General features: G+C 48.6%; 1 protein-coding gene across 1 annotated transcript in view; it reads left to right on the top strand.

The window, feature by feature from the left end:
• Window positions 1-12,823, top strand: part of LOC142458124 (myosin-13) — a 71,046-nt gene that overhangs the window by 39,248 nt on the left and 18,975 nt on the right. Inside the window, exons 21-27 of the mRNA XM_075559167.1 lie at window positions 1,999-2,241; window positions 4,856-5,032; window positions 7,125-7,270; window positions 7,389-7,479; window positions 9,042-9,431; window positions 12,069-12,195; window positions 12,285-12,403. Of these exons, the coding sequence (XP_075415282.1) occupies window positions 1,999-2,241; window positions 4,856-5,032; window positions 7,125-7,270; window positions 7,389-7,479; window positions 9,042-9,431; window positions 12,069-12,195; window positions 12,285-12,403 (1,293 nt within the window). The remainder of the gene's footprint in view (window positions 1-1,998; window positions 2,242-4,855; window positions 5,033-7,124; window positions 7,271-7,388; window positions 7,480-9,041; window positions 9,432-12,068; window positions 12,196-12,284; window positions 12,404-12,823) is intronic.

Raw genomic sequence — 12,823 nt, 5'->3', positions numbered from 1 at the left:
AAACCTTCTAAGGTTTTCTCTTCTGTGCGGAAGTTGGCAGGCGCTGAGAGATCCACAAATAGGCCTGTGCATTCTTTCACCAGCCACCCTCTCGCACTTGACCAATCAATATTGCACACGTTCTTAACGGAGCCATGATGGAGCTGGGCTGCTAACCACAAAATTGGTGGTTCAGACCCACCAGCTGCTCCAATGGAGAAAGATGAGGCTGTTTGCTCCCATAAAGATCAACCGTCCTGGAAACCCTCTAGAGGGCTGCTGTGAGTGGCAATCCACTCAGTGGCAGTGGGTTTGGGTTCATGCTGTAGTTGTCAGGAGTAGTGGCCCAAGCACAGTGGTCAAGCAAGCCCGGACCACTGTATCCAGTGATACCTCTCTTCCATTGTGTGATGCTGGGCAAGTGAGCTCACCTCTTTGTGCCTCTGGGTTCCCATATGTGAAAGGGCATGGTGATAGTCAACCTCATAGTGTGATTTGAGTTCATGCATAGAAAGTGCCTGGCTCACAGCACATGTGCATGCTTACTCTTGTCAGCCTCTTTCTGTCCGTGACACCTTCAATTCCCATTCAGTTCTCTTATACGGGGAGACAGAACCCATTCCATTCATATGGGAAGATCCAGCCCTCCTGTAGGGGAAGCGAGAGCCCAATTCCATTTAAGTAGAGAAATAGCTCAGAGTCTTCTGGGCCATGGGTTTATTTCCAGTCACTGATTCCCATCTAGTTTGAATGTTCCATTGAGGAGACATTATGGTAAATTATGCATCAGGAAACTTATGCAGAACTTTTCCGTCGAAAGTCAAAAGGTAGTGATAGTCTGAAAATATTAGTCAACTAGTGATACCATAAAGGACCTCTGATGGCAAGTTGGGCTGGTAACCATAAGGTCATTGGTTTGAACCCACCACCCTCTCTATTGGAGAAAGATGAGGCTTACTGGCCTCATGAGGATTTACAGCCTTGGAAAGCCATTTGGGCAGTTCTACTCTGTCTGGTAGAGTCACGACGAGTTGGAATCAACTCAATAGCAGTGGGTTTGGGTTTTGAATTAGTGATACCACAGAGAATAGATGGGTGGTTTTTTAACTCGTAGCAGGAGAGGGGAAGAAAAGGACTGAACCCTCAAATATGACGCCTTTGTAAAAGCCTCATTCTTTAAAGTGGGTGTATTAGTCTGGGTACTTTAGAGAAACAAATCCACAGAAACTCATGTATAAGAGAGTTTTATATAAAGGTTAAGTGAGCATCAAGAAAACATCCCAGCCCAGTGCTGCCCAAGCCCACAAGTCCCACATTAACCCATATGTCCAACACCAGTCCACAAAGTCCTCCTCCATCTCACAAAACACACACTATGACACCGACTGCAGGAGGAAAGCCGAGTCAGGGAATGTGTAAGCATCTCAGCGCTGGCAGGGGTCTCCACATGGCTGCTCCAGCACCCAGGGTTGCATCAGGGCAGGTCCATGTGGCTTCTCCTTGGGGATGTCTTGCAGAAAGTGAGTCTTGCCAGCTGAAGCAGGGAACTGACTAAGGCAGCTGCATCCTGGTCCAACCATCAGAAAGCAAGAGATCCGAGAACTAGAAAGGCGAGGCTCACCAAGCCATTTATCTCTCTGCCCTTCAATTAACCCCACATGTGTTTATCAGCCAGGTTGGCACAATAAACGAACTACCTCAGTGGGCTTGTAACTCCATGATCTGATAGGGTAGTAAGAGGCTTCATGGGCCTTGGTTTGGAGTGAGTTCCTGTGAATTTCCATGATGTGAATGATTTCTGTCATGCTAAAAATATAAAATATATGGATAATATCTGTGTACACACCCATGTGGTGTGTGTGTGTGTGCACGCGCGCACGCGTGTGTGCATGCATGTGTGTGTCCCATTCCTCGGCTCAGGTCCAGGAAGTAGCTTTTCAGGAGAATGGCTATTTCCTGCCTGCCCAGGGGTTAATCAGAAATGCTAATGAACTGTTTGTTTGCTTGGTTGGTTTCCAGGAAACTGAGCGTCTGATGGATGCAGAGGAACGGTGCGAGGGTCTCATCAGAAGCAAGATTCACCTGGAAGCGAAAGTCACCGAGCTGACCGAAAGGCTGGAAGAAGAGGCGGGGACCAACTCCGAACTCGTTGTGAAGAGCAGGAGCTTGGAAGACAAATGTGCCTCTCTCAAGAAAGACATTGATGACCTGGAGAGGACTTTGACGAAGGTGGAGAAAGAAAAGCACTCCACAGAGAATAAGGTGGGGAAGCCCCAGGGATGCCCACTGTCCCTTGGGTAGTCCTGACACCTCTGTAGTCCCCCTCATCAACCCCAGCCTGACCTGGGAATGAGATGCAGGGACAGGGTACAGTGACAGTTTCTACTTTCCTTCCAATGGACCCCAGCCCATGGTGGTCCTGACTCATGGCAATACCAGGGGTGTCATAGGAGAGCTGTGCTCTGTAGGGTTTCCAGGCCTTTCTTCCAAGGCACCTCAAAAACAAGCCGCCATTGAGTCAATGCTGACTCACAGTGGCCCTACAGGACAGGAGCAACTGCCTCTGTGGGTGTCCAAGGCTATAACTCTGTACAGGGCTAGAAAACCACATCTTTGAGCTGAGGAGTGGGTGGTGGTTTGGAACTGCTGACTTTGTGTTTCGTAACCACTACATCACCAGGACTCCATATATCCCAAAGAAGTCTCCCACAGTCCTCAAGGGAATACCACGAGGATGTTTGTGACAGTACTACTTGGGGTGGGAGACGGAAGCATTAACAAGGTCCCCTGGGTGGCTGCTGTTAGGTGCTGTCCAGACAGTCCCGAATAACACCCACCCAGTGTACAGCACAAGGAAACCCCACCCTGGCCTGTGCACCCCTCTTATGTTTGAGTCCATTGTGGCAGCCGCTGTGTCAAGCCATCTCATCAAGCGCATGCCTGATATTCACTGCCCCTCTGCTTTACCAAACCTGATGTCCTTCTCCAGGGGCTGGTCTATGAGAAGAAGTCTTACCATCCTTGCCAGTAAGGAGCATTCTGGCTGTACTTCTTCCAAGATAAATCTGCTAGCCATTTTGGCAGTCCATGATACTTCCAGTATTCTTCTCCAGCAACACCATAATTCAGATGCATTGGCTCTTCTTGGGTCTTCCTTGTTCAACGTCCAACTTTCACACACATGGGAGACGATTGAAAATACCATGGCTTGGGTCAGGAGCACCTCATCCTCAAAGAAACATCCTTGTTCAGCATTGCTTTGCAATCCTTGCAAGAGATCTTATGCGGCAGAGTTACCCAATGCAATGTGTCATCCGATCTCTTGACTGCTGCTTCTAGGAGCACTGATTGCGGATCCAAGCAAGACAAGCTCCTGCACGATTTCAATCTTTTCTCCATGGATCATGATGCTTCCTACTGTCCAGTGGCGAGGATTCTTTGCACTGGGTTGTCATCCATGCTGGAGGTCCTGGAGGCACAGAGAGGAAATATGTGGAGGCTGTACCCCAGAATGCTCATGGCAGCCGTCAGTGCACACCCCACAACAGAGACAGCTACTGAAGACCTAGTGCTGGGGTGGGGGGGGAGGGAAGTAATACCATGAAACAGACAGCATAATACCATTTCTGGAAACTAAAATCATGTGCTCACAATACAATATCAGCATTTCACAAAACCATGTAGGCACCTCTGACGTGGTTTGTATTAAAACGGTCAGGTCGACTCAGAAATGAGATCAGTCAGGTCTAAGATGCTAGTGACAGCTGGTAAGAAGCTTCATTGTAAGGTAGGTGACTGACAGGAATGTGAAGTGACAATAGGAAGGTGAGGGGAAGCTTGCAGCAAGCTTGTCCTGCCCACCAGGAGCAGCCACCACCCCCCTCTAACCAACAGGTGCCGGGGGAAGGGAGCTGCCAATTTTCTTTAAGAAGCCAGAGAGTCAGATTTTGCATGACATCTCTCATGCTTTTTTCCTTTTCTTTCCAATGTTGGTAAGTTATTTTAAAACTGTAAAGCACCACGTAGACCAAGGAAAGGAAGAATTTCATAATGGAGAAAGGGTCGACTCACGACAGAACTCTCCCCCACATGGTGCCCCGGCCTGGCTTCCTAACAGGAGTGCTATCCTGGGTATTCTTGTTAGTGTGTGTCTCTCCTCCCTGCTTGTCCCCCATTCCAACCCCCAGTCAGCCAACCTCTCCTCTCGGCCAACGCGTGAGTGAACAGAGACTGATGTTACCTCTCAGGGGGAGCATATTTGCATTTCGACAGTGACCTTCCTTCTAAGAAGGGTCCTGGTGGCACACAGTTTAAATGTAGCACTGTTAACAGCAAGGTCGGGGGTTCAAATCCAGGAGAAAGATGAGAGAGTGTAGTCCAATAAAGAGAGTCTCAGAAGCCATTCTACTCTGCCCTAAAAGGTCAAAATGAGTTGACATCAACACAGTGGTGGTGAGATTGATTTGGTTTTACAGGGTCGACGAGAGTTGACCATATGGCAATGGGTTAGGTTTTTTGGTTTTCTCCTAAGACATAAAACTCTGACCCAAACTCACTGCCACGGAATCAATTCCAACTCCTAATGACCTTATGGGGTAGAGCAGAGCTGGCCCTGTGGGTTTCTGAGGCTATAAATGCTTACAAGATCAGAACACTTCATCTTTCTCCCATGAGCAGGAGGGTGGCCTTCCTGGGAGCAGCCCACCTTTTACTCACTGAAGTTAGATACTGGTGTGGGCCAGTTCCAGAATAATATAATGAGCTGCTCTTGGCCAGATAAAGAAACAATAGCCAAACAAAAAAAGTAAACAAAGTAAAAGCCTTTGCCGGAAGCTCCTGGCTCAAGTGTTTGATTGTTCAATGGATGTTCTCCTAGGTTAAGAATCTTTCTGAAGAAATGACAGCTCTTGAAGACAACATCTCCAAATTGACGAAAGAGAGGAAAATGCTGCAGGAAGCCCACCAGCAAACGCTGGATGACCTGCAGGCTGAGGAGGATAAAGTGAACGGCCTAGTCAAGATCAATGTCAAGCTTGAGCAGCAAACAGATGATGTGAGCAGTGTTTATTACGTCTTCACCCCGATGACTCGCAGAAGCACAGACGGAGAGGGTCCCCGTGGAGCACAGGAGTGGTTAGCTCAACCTCTCCAGTCAGAATCTCCACGTTCAGATCTCAGCCCCACCTGTGAGCGAGAATTCTAGAACACTGGGCAAGCCCAGTTTGCAGGTTGTATGTGACCCTGCAAAGCCTCAGTTTCTAGCCAGGGAAATGGGAACATGCTACCTCTCACACAGGGTCTCAACAGAAAGCTCAGCACACAAACAATCATTGACAACATTCCAAACCAAGAGAAGAAAAAATGTTTTTAAACTCAATGCCATTGAGTCAAATGCTACTCACAGCAACCCTGCAGGACAGGGTAGAACTGCCTCTGTGAGTTTCTGAGACTGTAACTGTTTACAGGAGTAGAAAACCTCATCTTTCTCCCTTGGAGCAGCTGGTGGTTTTGAACTGCTGATCTTTGGGTTAGAAACCAAAGGCATAACCCATTATGCCACCAGGGCTCCTAGTAATATATCAGACGACAATATTGTTATTGTCGTCATTATTCAGTATCCACCAGGGGAGTCATTCATTTCCAAAGATTATACTCTTCCTCTAAAATCAAAAACATGGAGTCAAGCTGGACTTATAGTGACCCTATAGGTTAAGGTAGAACTGCCCCTATGGATTTCTGAGACTATAACTCAACAGACATAGAAAGCCCCATCTTGCTCCTGTGGAGCAGCTAATGGTTTCGAACCACTGACCTTCTGCTTAGTAGCTCACCATGTAACCCGCTATTCCACTGGGACTCTTTTTGCTCTTGCTCCAGCATTGTTAAAATTCGGTTCTATTTGTAGCCATGAAAGTCATTATTCCCTCCCCCTCACAACTACCCCTGCCAGCCACATTACATTTGCGTTCTTTGTGTAAGAACCACAGTGGACGTTCACAGGTCATATACACTACTGTGGCTACCACTGTGGAGCCCTGGGGTCGCTGTGACTTGGGCGTTGGGCAGCTAATCCTCGGGTCAGGTGTTCACACCCACCAGTTGGTCCATGCATGAGACCCCTGCTCTCAGAAAAAGTGTCAGGGTGTGAAACCCACTAAAGGGTCGCTATGTGTTAGCGTTGACTCGATGCACTGGGTTTTGGTGGCTAGAACATTTGCAGCGCGTTCATTTTCCTGAAGCCTCAGTAGCTCTGCCCTTCCTCTTGCTGCTTTTGTCCTTCGTCTTAGCTGCCCTCAAGCTGCCCCTCAGCCATGGTGACTCACACACCACCGCGAGAAACACAGCCCAGTCTTGTTCCATCCCAACAACCAATTGGACATCAGGCCACTCGGATCCATGGGGTTTACATCAGCTGATTTTCAGAAGCAGACCACCAGGCCTTTCCTCCTGGTCTGCCTTAGTTGGGTATGTCTGCTCAAACCTGTTCTGCATCGTAGCAACACACAAGCCTCCACTCACAGATGGCTCGTGCATGAGGTGTGTTAGCTGGGAATCACACCTAAGTCTCCCTCATGGGAAGCGAGGCTTCTACCACTGGTATATCATCATCCTTTTCCCACACCTGTGAGTACACACACACACACACACACACACACACACACACACACACATGGAGTTCCTTGCCTGCACCCTGGAGTAGGTTGATGGAGCAGGAAAGGGAGCGAATGTCCACTCTAGATCATCCAGGCACTGCGGTAGAAGTTGCCATCCCTCAGCATCCCCATTTGTCCTGTCTGTGCATAAGGGGGTACCAATGGACACCAAGTTTCTCCAGGGGCCACAGGCTGGATTAGTCGAGTGAGAATGGGCTGGAGCAGGCACCAGGAGGTCACTGGGAGATCCGGGCCTCTGGCTGGGCTTTTTTCTGCGGCAGAGGCTCGCTGTCGGCCTCCTCTGGGAATCCAAAGGGGCCATCGGCCAGGCCAATAGTTGCACAGGCTGGAAAGTGCATGAGGCAGTTGGGTGCCCAGCCCTGGCCGGGCTACCTGTAAATGGAAAAGGCAAAGTGAGCGATGGCACTTGCAGCATGATAGCATCTATGCAGAAAAATAACAGGCTCTCAGCTTTTCCTTGTGCCTTCCCAGCTGGAGGGCAGCTTGGAACAGGAGAAGAAACTGCGGGCGGACCTGGAGAGAATGAAGAGGAAGCTGGAAGGAGACCTGAAAATGTCCCGGGAATCCATGATGGATCTAGAAAACGGCAAGCTGCAAGTGGAGGAGAAGCTGACTAAGTGGGTCTCTCCGGTGCCCGCTGCCATTGAGATCTAGGGTCGGGTCCCACCAGTCCTTGAGAGGCTTGTCTTCTGTGATCCTCATCTTCTTCTTCCTGTTTTGACCATCTATTTGCAGGAAGGAGTTGGAAATTAGTCAGCTGAAAACCACAGTTGATGATGAACAAGCCCACAGCTTGCAGTTGCAGAAGAAGATCAAAGAACTGCAGGTAGGTCATGGTCAAGTCCTTCCGAAGTTCTGAAAGCCCCACTGCCCGCAACCCCGCTCGCGCCTGGCCCTTCCCCCCTTTGCTTCCTATTCTTGGAATGCTTTCCCTTGGAGCACTTGCCAATATTCTCCCAGAAGCTTCCGTCCTTTTCTTCATTTCTAGGATTTTTGTTTTCTCAGGAACACAGAATTGGATTTCCTGAAAAAATACATGAGCTGTACCGGCAAACCCCCAAACCCACCCTCTGCCATTGAGTTGATTCTGCCTCATAACAACCCCCCCCCCCCCCCACAGCATAGGTTTCCAAACTTATTCGGCCTACCACTGCCTTTTCAGGAAAACAAACAAATGTTACTCTCGACCCTCTGCTTCTCACAACCCAAAGCTCTTGTCCTCTAATCCATAATCCGGGATAAAGTGTAGGTATCTGCTTGCGCAGCTCCCCACCCCACACATTGTTCCAGGGCCCCCAAGGGGGCAGTATCACCCACTTTGAGAAACGTCGCTACATAAGTTTCCCCAGACTATAAATCTACATGGGAGCAGACGGCCTCATCTTTTCCTCTACGAGCAGCTGGTGGGTTTGAACTGCTGACCTTATGGTTAGTAGTCTAACATTGACCACACAGTGCCACCAGGACAACTCACTACCAATTTAACAACAACCACAACAAAAATTCACTGCTATCAAATCAATGCTGACTCCTACTGACTCCATGGGACAGAGTAGAACTGCCCTGTGAGTTTCTGAATCTGTAACTCTTTATGGGAGTAGAAAGCCCCAACTTTTTCCCCTCACTACCAATGGGGCTAAATACGATTCATAAAGGCTTTCTGATCCTCATTGCCCCTGCCCTTCTCAGAGGTAACGAACTGCTTTAGTTGACTGTGCTTCATTCTCATCCATTTGCTGGACATGTAAGCTTTCGGCATATATGAGTATGTATACATATATACAGATGGATATATGTGTACAAATTTAAGACTTACTGGAAAATATATAGGATACAGTCATATATATTCAAAACAGTCCTTATTCCTTTATTTTTCTGCATAGATATTATCATGCCAGAAGTGCCTTTCCTCGCCTTGCCTTTTCCATTGATAATGTGTTCGACAGAGGTTGACAGGGTAGACAGGGCTGGCTACCTAACTACCTCATGGGCGTTTCGAGCCTGACTCCATCACAGTTGATTTGGCCCTTGGTCTACTGATGGACACGAGTTATTTCCACACATTTCCATTACGGTAATGGAGTCTCTGGGGGACGCAGCTTATTAACGTGGTCGGCCGCTAACCCCAACACTTGAGATTTGAGTTCACCCAGAAGAAAGGCCTGGAGATCTGCCCCTGAGAAACCAGCCACTAAGAACCCAGTGGAGCCCAGTTCTACTCGGACACATGTGGGGACTCCCTGAGTCTGCGGCAGTGTGGTAGTAAGCGCTGGTTTGAATGGAACCATCTATTCTGTGCTTTGTGCTCGATAGCCCCCACCCCTCAGTATTCAGCCTCTCCCACACCACCGCGCACACACACACTTCCTGACACTGTCGCCCTTTCAGGCCCGCACAGAAGAGCTAGAGGAAGACATTGAGGCCGAACACACGCTCAGAGCCAAGACTGAGAAGCAGCGCTCTGACCTCTTCCGGGAACTGGAGGAGATCAGCAAGCGGCTGGAAGAAGCCGGAGGGGCAACTTCTGCTCAGGTGGAGATGAACAAGAAGCGAGAGGCTGAGTTCCAGAAAATGCGCAGGGACCTGGAGGAGGCCACCCTGCAGCACGAGGCCACCACGGCCACCCTGCGGAAGAAGCACGCGGACAGCGTGGCCGAGCTCGGGGAGCAGATCGACAACCTGCAGCGGGTCAAGCAGAAGCTGGAGAAGGAGAAGAGCGAGCTGAAGATGGAGGTCGATGACCTGGCCAGCAACGTGGAGAGCGTGGCCAAGTCTAAGGTGCCTGACCCTCCTGTTCTTGGCTAGGCAGCCAAGTGCATGTGCCCAGTGAACACTTACAATTCTGTGCTCCCTAAACTTGCTGCACGTTCTTAACTGAAATCTCCTCCCCTCCCCCACTTCTGCCTGCTCCTAATTCCTCACATGCATGCAAGTCGTTCCAAAACCACGTTTCCCCTCTGACTCATGCCAACTGCCTGTGTGTCTGAGGAGAACTGTGCTCCGAGCCAATTTCCTCACGCAGATTTCCAGGGGGTTCTTCCAAGGTGCCCTCAGGTGGACTCACCTGAGAGGAGTGGAGAGCAGTGGAAAGCACTGACTATTTGCTCCACGCAGAGACACCAAGCTTGATCGAAGGATCGAACACCACTCGAGAGCTCATCCTCCTTCCAGTGCCTACTGGAAGCTTCCGAGCCAGCTGGCATTGTCTAGAATGAACCGTGTGGGTGGGTTTCCCAAAGGGCTGGCCTCCTGGGGAAGGTTTTCTACACATCATTTCCTTTCTTTCTTTCCTTTGTTTTATAAATCAGTTTATTGGGGACTCTTCCAGCTCTTATAACAATCCACACATCAATTGTATCAAGCATATTTGTACATATGTTGCCATCATCATTTTCAAAACATTTTTTTCGACTTGAGCCCTTGTTATCAGCTCCTCTTTTACCCTTCCATCTCCCACCCTCCCACCCTGGTGACCCTGGATAAATGATAAATTATTATTATTATTATTATTTTTATATCTTCCACCATCCACTGTCTCTCTTACCCCACGTTTCTGTTGTTCGTCCCCCCTCACTGGGGGTGAAGCTTGTTATACATCAATCGTTGTGATCGGTTTCCCCTTTCTCCTCCTTGTTCCCCCCACCTTTCCCCTACCTTCATGGTATTGCTGGTCCTGTTACTGTTCCTGCGGGGTCCATCTGTCCTGGATTCCCACACCACCATCTCAGCCTATACAATTTGTTGCTGGAGTCACAACCCGTGTGAAGCTCTGCTCATGAGGACGAATAGATCTGGGCTTAAAAAATTCAACATTTGGGATGTTTTAAGGAAAAGTATACAAAACGAAGCTGCCAGTTGGGTATGAAAGTAAATCTTTATTGTGGGTGAGAAAAACAAGTCGTAAATTGCTAGCAGCGTGGGGATGTAGGTCTCTGGAAAAGAGACCTCCTTAGACCATGTATCAGAAATGGTTACCAAGGGACGTGTTTTCCGGACATGGGTTCCCTTCCCCACTGGGTCCATTCTATAGCCCCACGAAGTCTCTGGGGCCCCTTCACAGGAGACCCCCCCTGAAGCTTTGACTTTAGGAGCTTGATGGTCACAGTGCTTCTTGATATGATCCCAAAACGCAGTTCATCTCCTAGAAAAACAGAGTTCCTAGACTTGAAAGATCTGAGCTCATTCTGGGTGTGCTGAGTTACCCCTGGGACTGTTCTGTTGGGCGGGGACCCCCTCAGTGAAACTAGGAAGCGCCTGCAGAGGATTATTGGTCCGAAGGCTGGAGACTCCCTCTGGGAAGGAATGCCAGGTGGGGATCAGAGTGAAGGTGTTGCTTACTGCCCTTGTTTAGAGGTCTCCGTCCTGTGCTTTTTCTTGATTTGTTTCCCTCCTACTCTTGACTTCCTTTATCAGGTGGTGATTTCTCTTTCTTTCCTGGTCCCCCATTTTTCTCCCCTTTCCCTCTTGTTGTGGTTGACCTTCCTCTGAAAATGTGTGTGCCCCTTTCCTCTGTCTCCTGTAGCCAGCCAGCTTGGGGTGCAGCTTGACTGGGCTAGAAGAAACTCCAGCTCAGTCGTGTGCTGTCCCTGGGACCAACACTACCTCATGGCTTCCTGTAGCCATAATATTGTGTATGGTCTCAGTTCTCAATTGTCAAATCCAATGAAAGAATGATCTATAATGCTTTCTGGCTTTTTAATTGGTTGTATCCTTTGATTTTTCTCATGGATCGCCACTCCTTGTTCAACATCCCTTGATTTAATTCATTCGTGCTTGCATGTCCTCTTCAAAGAGGTCCTAAGCTCCTTGGAGATTCTTTTGAATCAAATACCCCTGTGCCTTCTACTGCCACATCACACTTAACAATTTAAGGAAAAGCAGATGTGGAATCCACTTTATTTTTGTAATATATGGGGTGAGAGGTGGCAGGGAAGAGGCCTGCAGGCACAAGAATTTTGACCATTCTTCCAGACCGCCTAGTGGTGGAAGAGAGTTCTTCCAGACCATTGTCACTGTATGGGAGTTTTTGTATTATTCAATGACACTCTCAGTACTGCTACCTGAGTGTACTGTTTGCAAAGACTTAAATCAGAGAATAATATTCACATGACAACAGAGGTATTCATCTTACAAGGAGGTCATTGGTTTCCGTGAAGTAGCATCTACTAATAGGTTGGTTTACAAATCATCAAATACTTATCTATCAACAGGTGATGCACCAAGCTATCAGTGGTTAAGCAAACATAGTAAACAAAGAGCTAACCTAGTCTGAAATGATAGCGATTTTTTAATCCAATCCTTGAAAGTTCTGTATCTTCATTCTACCTCACAAGAAGCTAACCTCACTAACTGTCCCGTTCAATATGGAGGATCAGGAACTTAACTTTTCCTACGTATATTGACATCTTTTTAAAGAGTAACATGGAAAGAATGTTCCGGACTATGGAAGACCAATTCACTGAAATCAAGGCCAAGGATGAACAACAGACACAGTTAATCCATGATCTGAACACGCAGAAGGCACGGCTACAGACCCAAAACGGTGAGTAGGGAGCAGGGCTCGGTGAGAGGGCCAGGGTCCAGGGAGCTGGGAGCTCCTGGCACTTACCCTGGGCCCCATCTGCCTGTTAGGAGAGCTGAGCCACCAAGCGGAAGAGAACGAGTCTCTGATTTCACAGCTAACCAAAGGCAAGCAAGCCCTCACCCAGCAGCTGGAGGAGATTCAGCGGCAACTGGAAGAAGAAACCAAGGTAAGTATGCCTCTGCTATGCAGCAGGCACCATCAGCTATTGGGGTTTGACTATCCGTGGCTATTGAGGCAGCTCCAACTTATGGTGCTCCCATGCACAACAAAACACGGCAGGACTGAACATTGCCGGGTCCCCCACCATGGCTGTGGCTATTGCTATATTTCAGTTCATTGTTGCAACCACAGTGGATTCTGATTGCCTTCCAACCACCAAAGGAGCTCTAGTGGCACTGTGGATTGGTGTTCAGCTGCTAATAGCAAGGTCAACGGTTCAAGCCCACCAGTTCCTCTCAGGGAGAAAGCTGAGGCTGGTTGTGTGGTCCCATCAAGATTTACAGTGTTGGAAACCCTATATAATGTCACTAGACTGAATCTACTTGAGGGCTCTGTCTTCCAACTCAGAAGGCGCATCTTCTAGCAT

Source organism: Tenrec ecaudatus, chromosome 10 (assembly GCF_050624435.1).
Source record: "Tenrec ecaudatus isolate mTenEca1 chromosome 10, mTenEca1.hap1, whole genome shotgun sequence".
In the NCBI taxonomy this organism is placed as follows: Eukaryota; Metazoa; Chordata; class Mammalia; order Afrosoricida; family Tenrecidae; genus Tenrec; species Tenrec ecaudatus.
The sequence above is the reverse complement of the archived record's forward strand: the minus strand, read 5'-3'. Positions and strand labels throughout refer to the sequence as shown.